This window comes from Ostrinia nubilalis, chromosome Z (assembly GCF_963855985.1).
Source record: "Ostrinia nubilalis chromosome Z, ilOstNubi1.1, whole genome shotgun sequence".
Classification (NCBI taxonomy): domain Eukaryota; kingdom Metazoa; phylum Arthropoda; class Insecta; order Lepidoptera; family Crambidae; genus Ostrinia; species Ostrinia nubilalis.
In genome coordinates, this window is record NC_087119.1 from 904,124 (window position 1) to 927,395 (window position 23,272).

At 41.5% G+C, this 23,272-nt stretch overlaps 1 protein-coding gene across 1 annotated transcript in view; it reads left to right on the forward strand.

Moving 5' to 3' along the window:
* Positions 1-2,676: 2,676 nt before the first annotated feature.
* Positions 2,677-23,272, forward strand: part of LOC135087000 (protein furry-like) — a 70,667-nt gene continuing 50,071 nt past the window's right edge. The window contains exons 1-7 of the mRNA XM_063981856.1: positions 2,677-2,786; positions 3,555-3,721; positions 4,771-5,029; positions 7,095-7,214; positions 9,447-9,550; positions 17,591-17,794; positions 22,033-22,230. Coding sequence (XP_063837926.1) covers positions 2,750-2,786; positions 3,555-3,721; positions 4,771-5,029; positions 7,095-7,214; positions 9,447-9,550; positions 17,591-17,794; positions 22,033-22,230 — 1,089 coding nt within the window. The 5' untranslated portion in view covers positions 2,677-2,749. The remainder of the gene's footprint in view (positions 2,787-3,554; positions 3,722-4,770; positions 5,030-7,094; positions 7,215-9,446; positions 9,551-17,590; positions 17,795-22,032; positions 22,231-23,272) is intronic.

The following is a 23,272-nucleotide window of genomic DNA, read 5'->3' on the forward strand; positions in this document are numbered from 1 at the left end:
TCCAGTGCCGCCATTAGATCCGTACACGCGCGGCATTCCACGTAGACCCGACGTCTTGTCCGTTCACTCACAGATGGCGCTGTGCTTCGTTAGCTCGCGGTTCGTTTTGAATTTTCCTGATTTTATAACACCGTAAGTTGACTTTGATGCTATAAGTTTTTTATTTTAGAAGAAATTGTTCAAATTTTTGGAAAGCACACCTATACCACGGGTGTGCTTCAAAAACATATATAGCATTACCTCAGTACAGCTTTGGTGATTTCAAATCACTTTTGTGATTGAAAAATACTCAAGCTGGCTGCGGCTACGTGCTTATGCTAAATTAAATAATTGTTTTGTGCAATACAAATTACTGATCTTATTATCTTTTTAAGTTTGTTAGAATGGTTTAATGCAGGTTTGTTAGTCTTTCACGCAAAAAATATATTGTTTGTATTTTGATAAAGTTTACAGTATTATTATTTAAGCAGCGTTAAATTGCAAGGTGTTGCCAATTTTATTATTATTATAATAATAGCTCAGTTGGAAGAGCATTCTTCCGGTAAGCGGAAGGTCTTGGGTTCGATTCCCGCTATAGGCAGTTCGATTTTATAAGTTATTTATCTATATATATAAAAGAAAGTCGTGTTAGTTACTCCACTTATAACTCAAGAACGGCTGAACCGATTTAGCTGAAAATTGTCAGGGAGGTAGTTTAGAGCCAGGAGAAGGACATAGGATACTTTTTATCCCGTTCGAAATAAAAAAAAAGTCTGCTTATTTATTGCCATTAAGGCGGAACAAAGTTCGCCGGGTCAGCTAGTAATTTATAAAAGGTTATAATGTAAACGACATTTAGTTATTTAGTTGACCAAATTGCAACTATACGTGATAACTTTCTTTTTCTGTATCATGAGTATATCAAAATATTTGTTTATTTTTACAAGCTTTTATTGACTTCGCTTGTTAGTTACTGTGGGACAAATCTTGCAATTGAATTTAAGACCAGTTCTCCTCAACCGATTGACCAGAAATTTGGTATATTTATGTAAGTACGATGACAATGTAATGTTATGGTATCATTGAGCTGGTCTGATGATGGAGTCAGGAGGTGGCTATAGGAACTCCTAAACGAAACGGCGGAACCGCATCGTATTTGAGTTCGTTGTATTTGTCTTTTTGAGCACTTTAGTGCTAGATGATGTACAGGTGCCTGATGATGGATTCGGGAGGTGGCTATAGGAACTCCTAAACGAAACGGCGGAAACTCATCGAGTTTGGGTTTGTTGGATTTGTCTTTTCGAGAACTTTAGTGCTAGATGATGTCCAGGGTCTTGATGATGGATTCGGGAGGTGGCCATAGGAAATTCTAAACAAAACGGTGGAAATTCATCGAGTGTGGGTTTGTTGGATTTGTCTTTTCGAGAACTTTAGTGCTAGATGATGTCCAGGGTCCTGATGATGGATTCGGGAGGTGGCCATAGGAACTCCTAAACAAAACGGTGGAAATTCATCGAGTGTGGGTTTGTTGGATTTGTCTTTTCGAGAACTTTAGTGCTAGATGATGTCCAGGGTCCTGATGATGGATTCGGGAGGTGGCCATAGGAACTCCTAAACGAAACGGCGGAAACTCATCGAGTTTGGGTTTGGTTTGTTGGATTTGTCTTTTTGAGAACTTTAGTGCGAGATGATGTCCAGGGTCCGGATGATGGAGTCAGGAGGTGGCCATAGGAACTCCTAAACGAAACGGCGGAATCTTATCGAGTTTGGGTTCGTTTAATTCGTCTTTCCGAGCACTTTGGTGCTAAATAATGACCAGGGCCCTGAGATTGGGAAACAACTAAAAAGTGTATAGTAAAAAATAACCTTTTTAAAAACAGGCTTTTATTCTGAAATGCAGTATACTAAAATTAAAATTATTGTATTCAAGGTTCAAATAATTTCGAAAGCTTGTAGCGCAAACAGAAAAAATCGACTGTTCCAGTTGATTTTAATATCCACTGTTCCAGTTTAAAAAATGTTTTACTTTTGTAAAACTGAATTGTTATCACGCACACGTCATATCAGCACGGGACACTTTCTATCCTGTGATGGGCGTTGCTTTTGCTAAGCAACAAATAGTTAATTTTGGTACCTAGGTTATTAGCTACATTAGTAATTACTTTATCCAGTTATTCGTTACTCGTTGTTCTCGCACTAGTAATTACTTGTGAGTTTTAGTGGTTTTGTGTTACACAAACAAGTATCTTTGTAACTTTAAGAAAAAGCGGGGCCTCCTAACACAGATATCTAACAACGCACAGCCCAAACCACTGGACGGATCGGGCTGAAATTTGGCATGCAGGTAGATGTTATGACGTACGCATCCGCTAAGAAAGGATTTTACGAAACTCCACCCCTAAAGGGGTAAAACGGGATCCACGCGTACGAAGTCGCGGGTGGCCGCTAGTTATACATAAAGGAGACCCCAGCCACTTGAAACAAAATGTAATATTTAAAGATACTGAATAATTTTATCATTTTCCTTTTCATTTTTTTCAATATTCCAGCGGACGGCGACAACTACCCGTCGCTGCCGGTGATAGTAACCAACGAGCCGGAGGAGGCTCGCGAGACGGACGCGCCCGGCGTCGGCGTCGGCGTCGGCGGCGTCGGCGGCGGCGTCGGCGGCGGCGGCGTCGGCGGGACCGGCGCGCCGGAGCCCGCCGAAGTGCCCGTGGCCGACCTCATCAAGTCGCTGGTGCACTTCTTGGCGAACAGGCCCTCGCATATGCCGCTGTGGCAGTACGAAGACATCACGGCTAAAGGTAAACCGACTTTGTCCGCCGTTTGGTGTAGTGGTTCGAAACGGACTACTATTCCGGAGGTTGCGGGTTCGATTCCCGCACAGTACAAACATTTGTGTGCATGAACATATTTGTTTATATTGGACTGGGTGTTTTTTATGTATTAAAAAAAAATATTTAAGTATGTTTATATCCGTTGTCTAGTTCCCATAGTACAAGTTTGGGACTAGAAGCGCAGTGTAAAATGTCCAAGGATATTTATTTTATTTATTTTAACTACTGACTGATTGACATGAATGCTTAATCATTTATTGCTTTAGGATATCAGCGCTTTTAAATTAGGTAAATTAGATATATTATAAAGTAGGTAGTTATACAATAGATCCAGTTCAGACACAGTAACTTTACGTCATTAGTTGAAAGTAGGGTTGCGTGTTTTCACATTGTTAAATATTCGTTAATTGAGTAGAAAAAATTAAGTATTAAATATTGCCTCAGGGCTTTAGAGAAGCGTTTAATGTAAGACCCGGTTTTTCTGTGTTCAGAAAGTTTGTTGTATAATTTCACTGACATATAAAGCCTGGTCCGTGAGCACGTAGAATCCCGTCCAATGACCCCAAGCTAACCATCCCTATCGCTCGCGCGTAATTATGTTGCTGTCGCGCTCGCACACTCACTGCGGGCGCCCGTCGCACAGTCGCGACAGCAATTCTAGCGGATTCTACGTGCTATGGCGCGGTCGCTACGGCGACCAGGCTTTAGTATTAGTAATGTTTGTCTGTCCGGCAGTGTGGTCGCTCCGCAGCTGCCAGCAGATGGCGACGCTGCTGCGGCACGCCGTGCGCGTGTTCCGCGAGAGCCTGCCGCACGCGCTGGTGTCGGAGCGCTGGGCGCAGACGGCGCTGCAGCTCGGCCTGTCCTGCCCCTCGCGCCACTACGCCGGACGGTCGCTGCAGGTCATAATAATATACCCTTGACAGATAGCCCAGTTCGCAGAATAGACCACCACAGTTCGCAGAATAGACCACCACAGTTCGCAGAATATACCACCACAGATCGCAGAATAGACCACCACTATATGTATATGCCTCAATAGATAGCCAACAAGTCACAGAATAGACCCCCTTCATTTGTGTCACTATGCCTGCCGCTCGCTGCAGGTCACACAACCTTGACAGATAGTCAACAGCTCATAGAATAACCGCCTTCATTTGTGTCACTATGCCGGCCGTTCGCTGCAGAATGTACCTCCTTCATTTGTATCACGACGCAGAATACACCCACTTCATTTATAGCACTACGCAGAATAGACCCCCTTCATTTGTATCACCACGCAGAATAGACCCCGTTCATTTGTATCACTATGCAGAATAGAGCCACTTCACTTAAGTGCAAATATGTATTTACATATTTGCACTTTTAGTTGTAAAGCAGTCATATTGTAATAAAACATAATGCAAACGTCAAATAGGATAATCTATAACGATCTGATACAAGATTCGATATCGTCGAGTAAGATAGGTAGTTTTTAGTTTATTTTCGGAAAACAGATCGTGTACCTACCTACAAAAGTGAGGGGTCTATATTAGTAGCTATGATCATTGCTATGTTAGTATAATTTTCGATAGAAAATCAAGTCGGCAACATTGCACTTATTAAGGGTGGATTCGACCAAACAAGAGTAAATATTAATATCAGAATAAATCGTCAGTTATTCGACATTTTGACATATTCCCCATACTGGAACTGTCAATGTGCCAGTTATAGATGACCCACGCTGAACTGTCCCACCAAAGTCAATGACAGGGGGGCCTACCGTCGTTCAACTTCAAGGTTTCCAACATGGCAAAAATCGGAACCAGCGATCCTGTATTGACGGTGGCGCCACGCTGTCAATGTCATGAATAGGACAGTTCAGTATTTTGGAACTTTATACGAGTTATTCTCGGATAAAAGTTTGGTCGAATCGAGCCTAAAGACCAATAAACCTCCCATCTACTTACAGGTGTTCCGTTTCATCGGCGTGGCCATGACGGGCCGCATGGTCTCCGACATCCTGTCCCGGCTCGTGGAGACGGTAGCCGAGCAAGGCGAGGACATGCAGGGTTACGTCACAGAACTACTCCTCACGCTCGAAGCCGCCGTCGACTCGCTCGAATCTAACTTCCGACCGCTCGACTACATGAGGGACATATTCAAGTCGACGCCCAATCTGAACAACAAGGACGGCGGGCCGCAGCCGAATGGGAACGCTTTTGCTGCTGGTAAGATTTTTTTTTGTTATTAGGATAAATCATTAACTTAAAATATAAGGGTTTAAAAATTTCCATCAATATTTGTGGCTTCCAATAAAAAATAATTTAACTCTCGTGTCCTTCCGTTTCTAATATTAAATTGTTTCTATGATAGCATTTCGAGAACTGTTCAAATAGAAAAATATGAAAATTTTTACTGTTGTACCTAATCGATAAAAGAAATATTTAAATTCGCACTATAGCATAGAATTGAGTATGTTCTATTCTCTTGGGAATCATCTAGAGTCTAGTAGGGCTAGAATGCGCGCCACGATAAACTTAGCGAGGCATTTTGTCGATTTTGGACGATAAACTTTTGTCTTCTAAAAAGGTCAAGATTAGATTTTGTCATAGCGCGCATCCTAATCCGACAGAGTTATTTTGTTGAGAGTTGAGACCTTGTGTGTGCTGGCTCACTAGGTGGACCGACGATCTGGTGAAGGTCGCGGGAGGTGCTTGTCCAGGCCTAGTCTTCTGTCCATCTGTCCTAGGCTTTAGTCCAGCAGTGGACGTCATTTGACCGAAACGAAGTGTCAAGTTCAAATGTGTGAGCATAGACACCATATTGAAGACTGATGTTGAAACAGCAAGGCTTGTATATTTTAGTTATTTTCATAGTATTATGTCTTATGGTCTTTTACTGTGGGGCTCAGCAGCAGACATAGAATCAATTTTCATTTTACAAAAAAAGAGCTGTCCGGGCAATATACGGTCTTAAACCACGTGACTCGCTTAGAGAAGTTTTTAAAGAAATCAATATATTGACTGTGGCTTCGCAATACATATTTGATAACATTATGTATGTCCGTAAACATATACATTTATTTACTAAGAAAAGTGACGTCCACTCATTTAACACGAGACATAAGAATAAACTTGCTGTTCCATCATTTAGGTTGCATAAGATAGGTAATTCATTCTTGGGGAAATGTATTACCATATTTAACAAAATACCACACAACCTTGTCGAATTGCCAATAAACAAATTTAAGATACATATAAAAAATACCCTTATGTCCAAAGGGTACTACAAGGTTCGAGACTATATTGATGACAAGGATGCGTGGTCAGTTCAGTCTGCACATATTTGATGTACTTAAATTTGACTATTCTTACCGTTAGATAATTCCTGGCAATAAGTGGTGACTGAGTTTGTTCCGGCGTTTTTTCTCAGCACTTGCCATATGTTTGTCTCGAAGCGCTGGTAGGGCCCAAAAGATAAGGAGACATGTAAAGTGCCCCATAAGGGCTACCTTTTCTTTTTTTATTATTTTCTATTGACGTTCATAAGTGCCACTTGTGGTCTAAACTGAATAAATATTTTTGATTTTGATTTTGATATGCTCCGTATTTCGGCGTTTCTTCTCACCACTTGCCATATGTTTGTCTTGAAGCGCTGGTAGGGCCCACAAGAAAAGGAGACATGTAAGTGCCCCATAAGAGCTACCTTTTTTTATTTACTATATTTTGACTTTCATGAGTACCACTTGTGGCACAGAATAATAATAAGTACTACGTACAGAAGGTTTTCTTCGCGAAGGTATTTAAAAAAATGTATGTCAATGTCGTTATCAATATGGTGTAATTTAGGTTGTCTCAAGAGTCGAACACCATTTTGTTGACAAACGCCAGTGATCGGTACTGCGCCGAAGCCATAGGGCTGACTTCGGTAAAATGATAAATAAATAATAAATAATGATTTGTGACGTGAGGTGCCAAACTACGGAAAATGACGGAGAAAATACACGAATAAGCATGAATTATATTTTGTGTTTCTATTATTATTCAGGCAGTTAAAATACTGCACAGTATTAATTACACCATCGTTTTCACATGCATAGTTTATTGTCTTTACAATGCAAAAGGGTGAAGAATACACGTGCGTGCGTCAATGCTCGCTCTTGAGTGTCGTGTCGATTAAATATCCCAGTAGGTGCCGTCCCGCGTGTTTTGTTTTCGATGCAAAACTCGCGGAGATGAACAGGCCTGCTTGTGGTCTAAATTGAATAATGATTGTTATTTTTTGATTTTGCAGGCAAGCGCTCGCCCGGTGTGTGCGTGGGCTGCGTAGGAAGTCATACGCGCAGCACCAGCTACTCCGTCACGTACTGCATGCGCAAGAACCCGCCCGCGGCGCCGGACAAGCATCAACACGGTCAGTTCAATAAATAAGTCAATACATAAAGTCCTTTATGGCTGCTAAAACTTACTTAGCTAAAGCCTGGTCCGTGAGCACGTAGAATTTCGTCCAATGACCCCAAGCTACCCATCCTTATCGCTCGCGCGTAATTATATTGCTGTCGCGACTGTGCGACGCGCGCCCGCAGTCAGTGAGCGACGATGGGTAGCTTGGGGTCATTGGACAAAATTCTACGTGCTCACGGACCAGGCTTTAGTTACAATAACGTTGTTCATTGATTGACATAGTATAAGGAAGCAATTGGAGGTGGCTCAGCTAATGCTGCCTGAGGATACTCAGGCTGCGCTGATTTTCAGCCACTCCCATTTCTCTACAGGTCTTATGCGAGAATTGGGTAATTGGCTAATAGTGATACATTTACAAGTGGCAATTAAAAAAAATGGGTCTTAACTTCATTTTGCGGAAAGGTTTCAAGTTTTTTCTAGGGATAAAGTTGTTTTATCTCCACAATTGTGTTATGTGAGTGTGTGTGTTATGTGTGTGAAAGTGAGTGTGTGTATAGTTTACTCACATCCTATCACACATTTTTATCCTATTTCCCGAAGACTATAATCCGGGCCTTTCCAAGGCGAGAGTGAATAGGCACTTACAGGGCAGATGTACGATTCTAGACTGCATCCCACTTAACATCAGGTGCAATTGACATCAGAACACGCGGTGAAATGCAATTGCAACGAAACTGCAACTTCTAGTTACTTTTGAGTTGCATCTAAGTTTCTGCCATAGATTCCGTTGAGAGACAACACATGACGCGACCAGTTTGAAACCGGTTTGAAATGGTTGCGTCATGTGTGGTCTCTCAATCATATCTTAAGCCTTGGTCACACTGGAGGACAAAAAATGTAGAAAACATTGTAACTACAACGCAACGTCTTGTTTTAAAGTAAAAGTATACCTAATTACATTTGATGAACACGTTGACCATTGAATTAAATACGATGGGAAACTGACCCCTCTATTGTTGATCTTCAAGTATAATTAGTACGACTAGGGGAGATTAAATGCAAAAGAAAGCGTCGATTATTGGAAACCTGATAAGTCCTAAAATTAAGGCGATACTCACGCTAGCAACTGTTACAATCGCATATTATCAGTTTCTTGCACATGCCACCATCCATCTGCCAAGAGGGATGATGACTGGGTAAAGAAATCGAAATTCTATTTAATCCGTCAGACAGATAATAAAAAATTTTTGAACACATGTTTTGAATTTTTTTCATAATCGAATAATTACAATATTATATTGAGTTGAAATGTCGCGTGACGTCACTTTTGAGTAAAAAATCTACTCAAGCGTCATTTCAACTCGATGTAGCACTGTTATTATTTAATTATGAAAGAAAATTATTTATTTATTTATTTAAAATAAAAATTAACTGTCTGACGGACAAAAAATTGAAATTTTGTCATCTAACCTATTGCCGTGGACTAATAATACTGCCCCGTTTTAACTGACATCTTGTGATTAATACTGTCTAAAGCTCGGTCTTCACCAAAGCAGAGAGGAGAGGAAATGTGTTTTGAATAACCATTTAATATAGATTTGTAAAGAGAATGGAGAGGCGATGTGGACTGTGGTTGTAAATAGTTACAACCACAGTCCACATCGTCTATAGAGTCACAGACTATAGAGTCTGGTCTGCGAGCACGTAGAATTTTGTCCAATGACCCCAAGCTACCCGTCCTTATCGCTCGCGCGTAATTATATTGCTGTCGCGACTGTGCGACGGGCGACCGCAGGGAGTGTGTAAGCGCGACAGCAACATAATTACGTGCGAGCGATAAGGATGGGTAGCTTTCAGTCATTGGACAAAATTCTACGTGCGCGCAGATCCTGAATCGATCCTGAATCGAATGTACCTACTACTACTATTTCTATTTATTTATATTAACCGGCAGACAGTGGTGACTGAGTTTGTTGCGGCGCTTCTTCTCAGCACTTGCCAAATGTTGGTCTCGAAGCGCTGGTAGGGTAGAAAGATTATGAGACATGTAGAGGCTCCTTAAGAGCATATGACGATTTGTAAGAACTATTTATTAGTCTAAACAAATAAAGAAATTTTGACTTTGACTTTGACTTTGATTAGACTTTAAATCTGATTGATTATTCAAAACACATCTCTGGTCTTGTCTCCTCTCGGCTTTGGTAAACACCGAGCCAAGTTGTGACGCGTGTGGGTTGTGCAGACCGCACGCGGCCCTGCAGCGAGGCGGCCAAAGGCGCGTGCTCCAACCTGTGCCGGTCGCGCTCCGCACAGTCCCTCAAGCTGCTTGGAGACTCCGCCACTCAGGTAAGTGGTCACGTCCAGGCCGACTTGATTTGTGCCATTTTCAAGTTTCGAGCGAGTCGAGTTACAAAATGGGACCAAAAGTAGGATGGGACTTGCAGTCATACTACTTTTACAGTTTGCTCGTACAAAATAGCGAGAAACTATTCCACTCTCTCTAAAAAAAAAACGCTATTTAAAAAAGTCAACATCTACATTTATCTCTAATTATCTGGTAATAAACTACCAGACTAAAAAAACTCTAGGAGGATAGCGATTAATGTGGCTAATGCCCATTTTCACCATCAATCCCATATTTAAAGTGACCCGCACTTTCACCATCAATCCCTAATTTTTAAGTGACCCCTATGGTAACACTTAAGGCGGGTTTTAGAATCGCTCTGACCGCTCGCTGAGCGTCGGCGCTGACGGATCAATATGTATTTAATGAGGGCTATCGTTTTTATACTTAACAGTTGGCACCCCTGGCGATTGACAGGACCTTACTCTACAGTGGCGCCATCTTGATGAGTGCAAATGCGATAGTCCTCCTACCACTTTAGCGCTCACAAGTTGGTGCCACTGTCTTCGCTACTAGCAAGTGACAGGACCTTATTCTGCAGTGGCGCAAACTGGTGAGCGCTAAAACGATAGCCCTCATTGAAGGGTACGTTCCTGAGTGACGGACGCTGATCGCTCGGCGCCGACGCTTCATACATTTCGGCTGTCAGCGCTGACGGTCAGCGTGCATCAGCGTGACTCTAAAACCAGCCAACAGGCATTTTGTTTTCATATGGGTCACTTAAAAATTAGGGATTGATGGTGAAAACGGGCATTAGTGGCCGGTCCGGGATGTGTCTCTTACGTACCCCGTACGTGCTCTGTACGGGCCCTATGCGTACTATTTTTGTATGAGACATGCGCCCGTATTCACAAACATTAATATGTGGAGTGTGGACGCACAAGGTGACACATAGCCAATCACAGAGCTCTATTCAACGCTGTGCATTCGATTTGCTGCTTCATTTAAACAAGCATCGTTTGTAAACACGGGCGATGGTCACGTACGAATGAATAAATTTGATTATTTTAACTTTCTTAAAAATAAGAATATGTTAATAAAAAAGTAACATTACAATTTACTAAAAAAATACGTAAAGCGTGGTGGTCACTTGATACAGTATCAAACACTTTATAATGCTAAATATTTCAATGAATAACTGAACTTACAGAATTTTGTCTTTCATGCATTAACTGCTAACTGGTGTGCACCACGTTTTATATTATTCAATACGCGTTTCTACCTACACACGAGTCACTCGAGACTCTAACTTGACTACTTGACTCTAACTACTCTAACTTGAACTGTTAGAGAATTACCTGTTTAGATTATTGCGAATTCAATTGTTTAAATCATAGGCGAGGAAATCCCGCAGCCAAGGGCGTTCTCCCTCGTCACTCAGCGTGATCCCGGTAGGGGCCGGCCAGGCCTCAAGCTGCGAAGTACTAACTCCCTCTGTCCTTGTATCACGTAGCACTCACGTCTTCTGCAACCTGACCTATCATCCATCTCCAACCGATACAGCTTTAATAAAATAGTAAGACACGGGTCTTAACGCGACGTTTATTAATGAGTTACATTATGTACTCACGATTTGACGTTTCGGCTACGATGCTGCAGCCGTGGTCAATGTAACTCATTAATAAACGTCGCGTTAAGACCCGTGTCTTACTATTTTAATTGAAATACGCGAAAGTTTAAAATCTTACGATACAGCTTTACTTTCGATGATAGTAGATTCTTTTTTTGCCTGACTGCGCCAGAAGAAGGATTATTTATTAAGCTGCATCCCTCCTGATGGAAAGTGATGATCAGGCTGGCTAGGAACCGCGCCGTGATATACTCTTATCGACTTAAAATGTACTCGTATGGGCAAAATCGATAAAATGGCGTGAAAACTGCTTATCGCGGCGCGCATCCTAGGCCTACGTTTTGAGTAATATGTTACCTATTTGCAACGTTGAACGTGCAGAGGTTGTCATTTATTAATAGTAACATTATTCAATACAATGTTAATTGCTATCATTGCAGATTAATTAGTATCCTCGCATTGTAATATTAAATAGGTCAAGTTCGCAGAAGATCAGCTGATAGCCGTGCCCGCGCCCGGGTAATTTATGCTAGTGTACACTGACTGACAAGGAAATCGAGCCACCTAATATGACTTTTTATACAGTTATTTGCATGACACGCACCAGTATTTACGTTTCATAAATAATACAATAATAATATCCTTGCTTTACGGGTTTAATAATTTTTATCTGGCTGTATTAAAAATGTGTCTTAAATAGACTTGCGCTTAGACCAAATCAGTTAATTTTAAGCCAGATTTAAATATTTAGTCATTCGAGTAGTAGTTAGACCTCATTCATGTAAGGGAATAAAATGTTAAAGTGCTATATTTCGGTGGCTCGTTTCTTGATTGACGATATAATTATAATCATTGGTTTCTACAAGTATTTATAAATGTGTTCGGGTTTCGAAATAAAATGCTCGTACACATATTATAGTTCATGTTTATTTGGGAGTGTTACAAATTATTGCTATCGCTAGACACTGTCTTAACTAGGCATCGTAACAATCATTTAAGCGTCATACTCGTATATTGCTAATACATTATGTGTGAGACTGTAGTTGCTATTCTACCAGCTTACCTACTGTAAAGGAGGTAAGAGACATGTTATCGAAACTTTATCAAGATTTCAGACTCGTGTGCTGAATTCGATATCATTACTTTTGATTATAGTGAAAGAAAAAAAAACTAAAATCTTTTCGAAAATAAAAGCTTAATCTGAACTTACAATAAAAGTTTACCTTTCCTTTACAATTTTATTTTAACAATGTTAACTCGAGAAATTAAAATTCACCGTAGGTTTCTGCTCTACAGTTTTTTCCAATATTTCCAAAATATAAGCGTATTTAATATTTACAAAAAACTTACAATTAATTAAAAACTAAACTTTAAAATGCTACCAATTGAAGTCATTAGGGGAGGCCTATGTTCAGCAGTGGACGTCCTGTGGCTAAAATGATGATAATGATGAAACTTTAAAACTTACTTATTAAATACAATTTATGTATTTCATACTTAAATTTGTTGCAATAAAATACTTTCCAAAGGGGTGATCTCCAGTTTTTTCCAATATTTCCAAAATACAGGGTGTTTGGCGGAAGGTTAGACAAACTTCGTGGGTGTATAGGTAAGGTCATTTTAAGAATACTAAGTTCGCCCATTTGACCCTAAGTGAGCTACTTTTTTTTTAATTGATATTTTTGTTTTTATTTAAAAAAAGTCCCAAATCTGACCAGAAAACTGCTTCAATTTTTTATTCTCACGTGTTTTCAACCGCTTTTTTTAATTCGATATTAATATCGAATATATCTTTATTTCAGATTCAGATAATGATTGGATAGTAGTTACGAGTCGCCAAAGTTTAACAAAAGTACAAACCATGATAAAAATTCAACTTAGAATTCGATTAAAAAAAATCAATGTGATAATGAATTGCCAATGATCTTAAAAACATCTCTAGCTTCTCTTCTTTCCAATTATACAGGGTGACTGGAACTGAACCCGCCATAGCTAATACGCGTATAGAGGAGGTCATTTGCTAATTATTGAACCTTACTTTCTATGACTAAAGTTTTATAGTTTAGGAGATATGTAAATTTTTATACTTTTTCCTAAATTTGACCTAAAAACGGCTTAAATTTTTTTTCTCGCATGATTTTAACCGATTTTTTTATTTGATACTAATATCGAATAAACCTTTAGTCAAATAAAATAAATTTCAGATCCAGATACTGATTGAATAACTAGTTACGAGCTGCCAAAGTTTAACAAAAGTACAAACCACGATAAAAAAATCAAGTTCGAATTCGATTTTAAAAAAAACTAATGGTGATAATGGATTGCCAATGATCTTAAAAATATCTTTACCTTCTCTTCTTTCCAATGATATATCACACGTAGTAATTAGATATTGAAATTTATTAAAAATTCAAAGTTTATGGAAGAAAATGGAGTAATAATACGAAAATTATCCATACAAAGTTTCTTCAAACATCTCATATTTTGTGCTATACTGAGTCTCATAACTATTGTGTGTTTTTTGAAAAATTAATTTAAAATAATAATCACATTATGAAGAAAACAGTTTACAAAAATTCAAAATCAACTTTGTATGGATAATTTTTGTATTATTACTCCATTTTCTTCCATAAACTTTGAATTTTTGACAAATTTCAATATCTAATTACAACGCGTGATATATCATTGGAAAGAAGAGAAGCTAGAGATATTTTTAAGATTATTGGCAATCCATTATCACCATTATTTTTTTTTAAATCGAATTCGAAGTAGAATTTTTTATCGTGGTTTGTACTTTTGTTAGACTTTGGCGGCTCGTAACTAGTTATTCAATCATAATCTGGATCAGAAATTTATTTTATTTAAATAAAGAAATATTCGATATTAATATCTAATAAAAAAAACTGTTGAAATCACGAGAGAAAAAAAAATTAAGCAGTTTTTAGGTCAAATTTCGGAAAAATCTGAAAAGTTTAAAAATTGACATATCTCCTAAACTATAAAACTTTAGACATAGAAAGTAAGGTTCAATAATTAGCAAATGACCTCCTCTATACGCGTATTAGCTATGGCGGGTTCAGTTCCAGTCACCCTGTATATCACATGTAGTAGTTAGATATTGAAATTCGTCAAAAATTCAATGTTTATGAAAGAAAATGGAATAATAATACAAAAGGATAGTGCCAGGGTCTGGACCAAGTGCCGCCCAGAATCAACCCATAGTGCATTTTGTTCCTCAGGCCAATACTAATGTGTAAACCGAAGCGCACTTTAATCTATCCCTGGAGTTAAGAGAAAAAAAGAGTTTTGTTTTGAAATATTTACCTACAAAATATCATCGATATATACGTACTACGCATAACATTTCGTGATCTTGGTATTAAATAACACTCGCTATGTTGAACTCAACCATACTGCATCCATACACCTTACTTTAGTGCGACTTATTTATAAGCGATCTAGCGCTCTTGCAATAGTTTGGTTAGTTGACAGAAATTATTATTTCCAAAATGAAGCAAGAAGTTTTAGTTCTCTATCCTTGCGAAAAATCAATTTATTGGTGTATTACAATCGATTATTGAAGTTATTGTAAGCTAAAACTTCTTGCTCCATTTTGGAAATAATTAATTTCGGTCAACTAACCAAACTACTGCAACAGCGCTTGATCGCTTATAAATAATGTCGAAGTCGTACTAAAGTAAGGTGTACGGATGCAGTATGGTTAAGTCCAACATAGCGAGTGTTATTTAATGCCAAAATCGCGAAATCTAATGCGTACTAGGTATACATCGATGGTATTTTGTATGTAAATAATTCCAAACAAAACTCTTTTTTTCTCCTAACTCCAGGGATAGATTTCAGTGCGCTCTGGTTTACAAATTAGTATTGACATGAGGAACAAAATGCACTATAGTTTCATTCTGGGCAGCACTTGGTCCAACTTCCATACATGGATTGGCACTGTCCTTTATCCATACGAAGTAAATTTTGATTTTTTTTTTTTTACTTTTTTCTTCCTAATGTGGTTAATATTTTTTATTCGATTTTGAAATAAAACACACAAAAATAGTTATGAAAAAGAGTATAGCAGAAAATATAACGATGCTTGAAGAAGCTTTGTATGGATAATTTTTGTATTATTATTCCATTTTCATCCCTTTGAATATTTGACGAATTTCAATATTTAATTCCTACATGTGATATTATCATTAGAAAGAAGAGAAGCTAGAGATGTTTTAAGGTCATTGGCAATCCATTGTCACCTTTTTTTTTTTTTTTAAATCGAATTCTAAGTTGAATTTTTTATCGTGGTTTGTACTTTTGTTAAACTTTGGCGACACGTAACTAGCTATCCAATCATTATCTGGATCTGAAATTTATTTTATTTGACTAAAGACATATTATTCGATATAAATATCAAGTAAAAAAGCGGTTGAAAACACGCGAGAAAAAAAAAGAAGCAGTTTTCAGTTCGGATAGTGCCAGGGTCTGGACCAAGTGTTGCCCAGAATCAACCCATAATGCATTTTGTTCCTCAGGCCTATACTAATGTGTAAACCAAAGCGCACTGAAATCTATCCCTGGAGTTAAGAGAAAAAAAGAGTTTCGTTTTGAATTATTTACATACAAAATATTATCGATGTATACGTACTACGCATAAGATTTTACGATTGTAGCATTAAATAACACTCGCTATGTTGAACTTAACCATACTGCATCCGTACACGTTACTTTAGTGCGATTTAGACATTCTTTGTAAACGATCTAGCGCTGTTTTAATTGTTTGGTAAGTTGACAGACGTCCAGCAGTGGACGTCATTTGGCTGAAAAGAAAGAAGAAGAAAAAAATTGACAGAAATTTATTATTTCCAAAATGAAGCAAGAAGTTTTAATTCTCTATCTTTACAAAAAATCAATTTATTGGTGTATTACAATCGATTATTGAAGTTATTGTAAGCTAAAACTTCTTGCTCCATTTTGGAAATAATTAATTTCTGTCAACTAACCAAACTCCTGCAACAGCGCTTGATCGCTTATAAAGAATGTCGAAGTCGTACTAAAGTAAGGTGTAAGGATGCAGTATGGTTAAGTTCAACATAGCGAGTGTTATTTAATGCCACAATCGCGAAATCTTATGCGTAGTACGTATACATACATCGATGATATTTTGTATGTAAATAATTCAAAACAAAACTCTTTTTTTCTCTTAACTCCAGCGATAGAATTCAGTGCGCTCCGTTTTACAAATAAGTATTGGTCTGAGGAACAAAATGAACTATGGTTTCATTCTGGGTAGCACTTGGTCCAACTTCCATACATGGATTGGCACTGTCCATTCCATACATGGTTTGGGAAAAAATTTAATAAAATTTAAAAATATCAATTAAAAAAAAGTAGCTCACTTAGGGTGAAATGGGCGAACTTGTATTCTTAAAATGACCTTACCTATACACCCACGAAGTTTGTCTAACCTTCCGCAAACACCCTGTATAATATGCGTATTTAATGTTTACATAAAAGAATTACCTACTTATAAACTAAACTTTAAAACTTACTTATTTAAATATGTACAATTCATGTTTTTCTTACTTACATTTTGTGCAATAAAATACTTTCCAAAGGGGTGGTCTCCAGTTTTTTCCAATATTTCCAAAATATAAGCGCATTTAAATATTTACAAAAATCTTATAATTACTTAAAAACTAAACCTTAAAGCTTACTTATTACATACAATTTATGTTTTTTACACTAAAATTTTGTGCAATAAAATACTTTCCAAAGGGGTGATCTCCAGTTTTTTCCAATATTTCCAAAATATAAGCGTTGCTCGGCCGGCATATCTCAAAGAGTGCTTAAATATGCGGAGATGCTGATTGCAAGAAAGTGTCAAATCTCGAATATGGCAAATGTAGACGTCGCATATTTTATCGACCCGATCAAATATATAATGTATACCTTCAATTCGTCAAATCGGCGTGCGTGCCGTGATCAATCCGTGCTTCAAAGGAAAGTCGTGTGTATAATCCATGAGGCTCGTCAGATGTCTGGTGGCAACCGTCTCCGACCCTGGAATAGAAAAATATAATTATGCACTCAGAAACAATGAAATGAAATGAATTATTTATTTGAAACGAGAAAATGAGCTGCCATATGAATCTGACATGGCTCTAGCGAAACGATAACTTTGCTCCCGGTGTAACCACTCCCACCAAGTGCCCGGTGTATTCTATGCTCTGACTTATTTGTCAAACAAAGTTTGGTGAGAAATGTCCGAAGTGTCCTCAAATGACAAAAACACGTATTAAGTAGACGACTCCACGCGTGCCACAGCTAGTATGTCTGTGGGCGCTGGTTCTAAATAAAACCTGAAGCGTGAAAACCAAGGATCATTACTAATTACCTGATCACGCAGGACGACAAGCTGACGATCCTGGCAACACTGTTCTGGGTGGGCGCGTCTCTGCTGGAGTCGGACTACGAGCACGAGTTCCTGCTCGGCGTGCGCCTGCTCGCGCGCGTCATGGCGCGCCTGCCGCTCGACCGGCCCGACGCGCGCGAGCGCCTCGACCGCACGCAGGCGCACTGCGCGCCCTCGCTGCACGCGCTGCTGCTCAAGGTCAGTACTGGGGGGCGTGTCTCTACTGGAGTTGGACCACGAGCACGAGTTCCTGCTCGGCGTGCGCCTGCTCGTCCGCGTCATGGCGCGCCTGCCGCTGTATGCGCTGCTGCTCAAGGTCAGTACTGGGGGGCGTGTCTCTACTGGAGTTGGACCACGAGCACGAGTTCCTGCTCGGCGTGAGCCTGCTCGTCCGCGTCATGATGCGCCTGCCGCTGTATGCGCTGCTGCTCAAGGTCAGTACTGGGGGGCTTGTCTCTGCTGGAGTTGGACCACGAGCACGAGTTCCTGCTCGGCGTGCGTCATGGTGCGCCTGCCGCTGCACGCGCTGCTGCTCAAGGTCAGTACTGGGGGGCGTGTCTCTACTGGAGTTGGACCACGAGCACGAGTTCGGCGTGCGCCTGCTAGAGTGAGTCATGGCGTGCCTACCGCTCCATACGCTGCTACTCAAGGTCAGTACTGGGGGGTGGCGTGTCTCTACTGGAGTTGGACCACGAGCACGAGTTCCTGCTCGGCGTGCGTTATGGTGTGCCTGCCGCTGCATGCGCTGCTGCTCAAGGTCAGTACTGGGGGGCTTGTCTCTGGTGCAGTCGGACCACGAACAGGGCCGGATCTACCATATGGCTTTTTGGGCTTCAGCCCAGGGCCCCGTGGAATTTTTTATACTTTGAGTATCTAATAAGGTAGGCCTCTAAGTAGTATTAGCCTAGGGCCCCCTAAAGTCACGGTCCGGCCCTGGCCACGAACACGAGTTCCTGCTCGGCGTGCGCCTGCTCGTCCGCGTCATGATGCGCCTGCCGCTGCACGCGCTGCTGCTCAAGGTCAGTACTGGGAGGCGTGTCTCTACTGGAGTTGGACCACGAGCACGAGTTCGGCGTGCGCCTGCTAGAGTGAGTCATGGCGTGCCTGCCGCTCCACACGCTGCCACTTAAGGTCAGTACTGGGGGGAGGCGTGTCTCTACTGGAGTTGGACCACGAACAGGGCCGGATCTACCATATGGCTTTTTGGGCTTCAGCCCAGGGCCCCGTGGAATTTTTTATACTTTGAGTATCTAATAAGGTAGGCCTCTAAGTAGTATTAGCCTAGGGCCCCCTAAAGTCACGGTCCGGCCCTGGCCACGAACACGAGTTCCTGCTCGGCGTGCGCCTGCTCGTCCGCGTCATGATGCGCCTGCCGCTGCACGCGCTGCTGCTCAAGGTCAGTACTGGGGGGCGTATCTCTACTGGAGTTGGACCACGAGCACGAGTTCGGCGTGCGCCTGCTCGCGCGCGTCATGGCGCGCCTGCCGCTACATGCGCTGCTGCTGAAGGTTAGTACTGGAGGGTGTGTCTCTACTGGAGTTGGACTACGAACACGAGTTCCTGCTCGACGTTCGCGTCATGGCGCGTTTACCGCTGCACGCGCTGCTGCTCAAGGTCAGTACTGGGGGGCGTGTCTCTACTGAAGTTGGATCACGAACAGGGCCGGATCTACCATATTGCTTTTTGGGCTTCAGCCCAGGGCCCCGTGGATTCAAGAGGCCCCCAACTAAGTCAAGTCAAATATTTAACTGTCGCATTTTTATCTATACTTTGAATATCTAATAAGGTAGGTCTCTAAGTAGTATTAACCCAGGGCCCCCTAAAGTCACGGTCCGGCCCTGACCACGAGCACGAGTTCCTGCTCGGCGTGCGCCTGCTCGTCCGCGTCATGGCGCGCCTGCCGCTGCACGCGCTGCTACTCAAGGTCAGTACTGCAGCAACTCTACTGGAGTTCTCTCTGCCGCCTCTGTGGTCTAGTGATAAGACCACCTGCTTCAGACGCAAAGGTTCCGGGTTCGATTCCCAGTGGGGGCAGATTTTTCTGTTCGGTTTGGTTGGTGGTAGGGCTTGTTCTAAGTCCGCCTGGCTAGCTACCACCATCTTACCTAAGTCTGTCGCCATAACAACAAAGTTAACAGCATTGTTGTGTTCCGGCAGTTACAGGTAAGATAGCCAGTTCCTCCGTGGTTGAGGATTCTGGGTGAAGCTCGCTTCCACCTTCGGCCTGATTATCACTTACCATCAGGTGAGATACAGGCCAAGAGCTTCCTAGTTGTGGATAAAAAAAAAGTTCTGCTCAGCGTGCGTCTTCTCGCCCGTTCGATCGATCCAGGTCTTTGGCCTTTGGATCTTTGACCAGTGGCCGGTTTGGGGTCTCCAGCTTACGCGGTACCCGAGCTTCTTCTCAATTAACTAAAGCTGGTCGGAGTCGGGGCCATCGCTTGTACGACGGTTTTAACTGTAGCTCGACCCTAGTACCATTGTCCTGCCCTCGGCGCGGTACAAGCCCACCGGGTGATTCGACGTTCGTCGAGGCCCAGTGAACGACCAGCGAGCGGGCGGGCGTGCTAGATACCAGGGAAGGGGAGAGACAGCCAGACTTATATCAGCCATTGCCGACGGAGTATCTTTAGGTTGAACTGCGCCGTCTCTCTAACAGCTTCCTCATTGGTCAGTGCAGTCAGGACTACTCGCAGTGCTACCGTCGTCTGGTGAACGAGGGTATTGAGGGCTGTGCCGGTATGCACAATACTTAATCTCTTCATATCTTATCTTGATCACGTTCACAGTGTCAGCACATTTATCACGTATAGTGCTGATGCTGTGACGTCATTTACCTTTGATCTTTATCGTATAAATAGTCGCGCAGTTCACATTAATAAACAGACATATAGCAGAGACTAACTACAACCCGTGTCTCATTCATACGGTCTCCCAACATGGCACAAATTGGTGACCCCGACGACGAACCCGACGAAGAAGATGATCCCGACGAAGTTGCTACAAGGGCGATGGTGGTGTGGGCCTCTGCTGGACAGTGGTGGCGCTGCTTCTGCCATCGGAGGGGCAGTGTGGGGTGCGGTCGGGGTGCTGGGTGAGCGCGAGCGTGTAATGGGTCCTGCCGCGGCGTTGTCCACTCGCGCTCTATTGGTGGCTCTTTTTTGGTCGTTGGGACGCCGAGATCAGCGACCATGGGTGCTAGAAGGATTCCCTACTCGTGTTGGGCAGCACTCGGAGCAGAAGCACTGGACGGCATCTCCTCCGGGTACGAAGCTTGCGTGAGCGGGCTGCGACGACCGTGGTAGGGGGCGCTACCAGGCGCACACAAGGTCAGTGCTGGAACATTCGACGAGTTAGGAGAATTCACAGATGACAGCATATCAAGTTAAAGCGGCTTATGCCCGTTTTCACCATAAATCCCTAATTTTTAAGACCCCTATGAAAACAAAATTCCTGTAATGTGTTACCATAGGGGGCACTTAAAAGTTATGGATTGATGGTGAAAACTGGCATTTTTAACTAGTTTACATTTGAAAGAGTTTACTTTTAACATCAGCTACTATGGACAGATTCAAAATCAGAAATAGTTAATATAAATATCTTTAAAAGGTTACTTTAGATATTATTTTTTTTTGTAATTCGATGTGTGATGTCTCATATTTTAATGCAATACCTATTAGGCTGGTTTTAGTGTCACGCGGACTGTCAGTGCGGATTGCTCCGCACAGCCGATTTGTATGAACTGCTAGGGAGCGGAGCGGTTCCTCCGGACCGCATTACTCTAAAACGCTCCCTAGAAGTTCATGCAGATTGGCCGTGCGGAGCGGGTCCGCACCGGACGGTCCGCGTGACACTAAAACCAGCCTTACGTTAGTAGCGTACAAGCACAAAATATAACAGAAGGTAAACTCCATACTAAGCGCGCTCGAGCCACGCACACATAGACACCGCTCACGTACGTTACGTTATCAAGACTGTCTTGGACGAAAACTAATTTTCGTTTTTTAAACTACCAGTTGATTCCGGGAGGTAAGTAAGGTATTTATTTGTATTTCAATAGTTCGTTTTACGTTGACAAATTGAAAGCCAACTCAATTATTAGTAATATCGAATTGTTTTAAAGAGGTTTTAGGAATTATTGGATAATAGTGTCAACCACTCAACTACATTCTTCATTCTCGTGTATTTGTTTGCAAATTATTACTATAATAACGTACTAAACATAAGAACATAATTATACGTGGATATCTGTTATTGTCTTTCTTCCATAGTATTAAGAGTTACATTTTTCTATCATAACGAAATAAACGCAACACATGACAAGACAACCCTAGCGCGACGGCCGAGCGTGCGAGCGAGAGAGGTATGCAAAGCGAGGTACATACATGAGTTTACCTTCTGTTATATTTTGTGGTACAAGTGTGTTCTCCCCGCAGGGCTGCACGCACCCGAACACTTACGAGCCGGTGGTGGGTGTTCTGGCGGACATGATCCCACTGCTGGAGCTGCCGGTCATCGACCCCACGCAGAGCCTTGCCTTCCCCATGACGGTGGTGGCGCTGCTGCCGTACATGCTGCTGCACTACGAAGACGCCAACGAGCTGTGCGTGCGCGCCGCCTGCCACATCGCGCAGGTATGCCACGACACGCGCCACGCGCCACGCGTGGGATACGCCACGCGCCACGTGCTGGCGAGACTGCTTGCCAGGACCACGTGACACGGCTTGGATTGATTTCTGCAACTTATGTTAAAAGATTATATTATAGGTTATTGAGATACAAGTGTGGGGTCCACCTAGGACGGCACCATATTTATTTATTTTATTGGGCTATCGTAGCAGTGGGCGGGGCTGATGGCCGCTGGGACAGGAAACTTCTTGAGTGGCGACCACGAGCCGGAAGACGTAGCGTGGGCGGGCCTCCCACTAGGTGGACCGACGATCTGGTGAAGGTTGCAGGAGGTGCCTGGATGCGAGCGGCGCAGGATCGGTCTTCGTGGAAATCCTTGGGGGAGCAGTGGACGTCTTTCGGCTGAAACGAACGAACGATTGGGCTATCAACATGAGATACAGCATTAAACACAATAAAAAAAAACAATTAAGCCAAAGGTCTCTAGCTAACTGCTCCCACATGAATGATAACCACAGCATGCATATTATTACAATGTAAGCAACCCGTGAACTTTACACAATACAATAACATAATACAGTAATTACAACTTTAAATTTAAACCAAAAACAGCAAAAAGAAAGAAAAAACAGTAATAAAAAAAATAAGAGGCTTCCTAGATGCATATCATATGACAACTCAAATCATAGTCGAAGACTCCTAAAAGGCTCAAGACTCAAGACTTAAAGACTCGATTGAGTTGTGAAGTCTCATAAGTCGTCAAAATGAGTCGAGTTTCTTTTAAAAAACTTAAAAGACTCAAGTTCTTTCATCACTATGTGGAACACATACGTAACGTTAGGCTATGAAACAAATTTTGACACCATATTCTTACTGATTAACATTATACAGTGTGAGTCACATTAAATGAAAATAGATTAAACTAGACCTATTTTTAGCGACAAAATTTTTTTTGAGATTTTTTTAAAATTTTTTTAGAATTTTTTTTCTTCCATTTACTTCTCGTAAAGAAAACGTAATAACTTTTAAACTAAGAGGTATATCCTG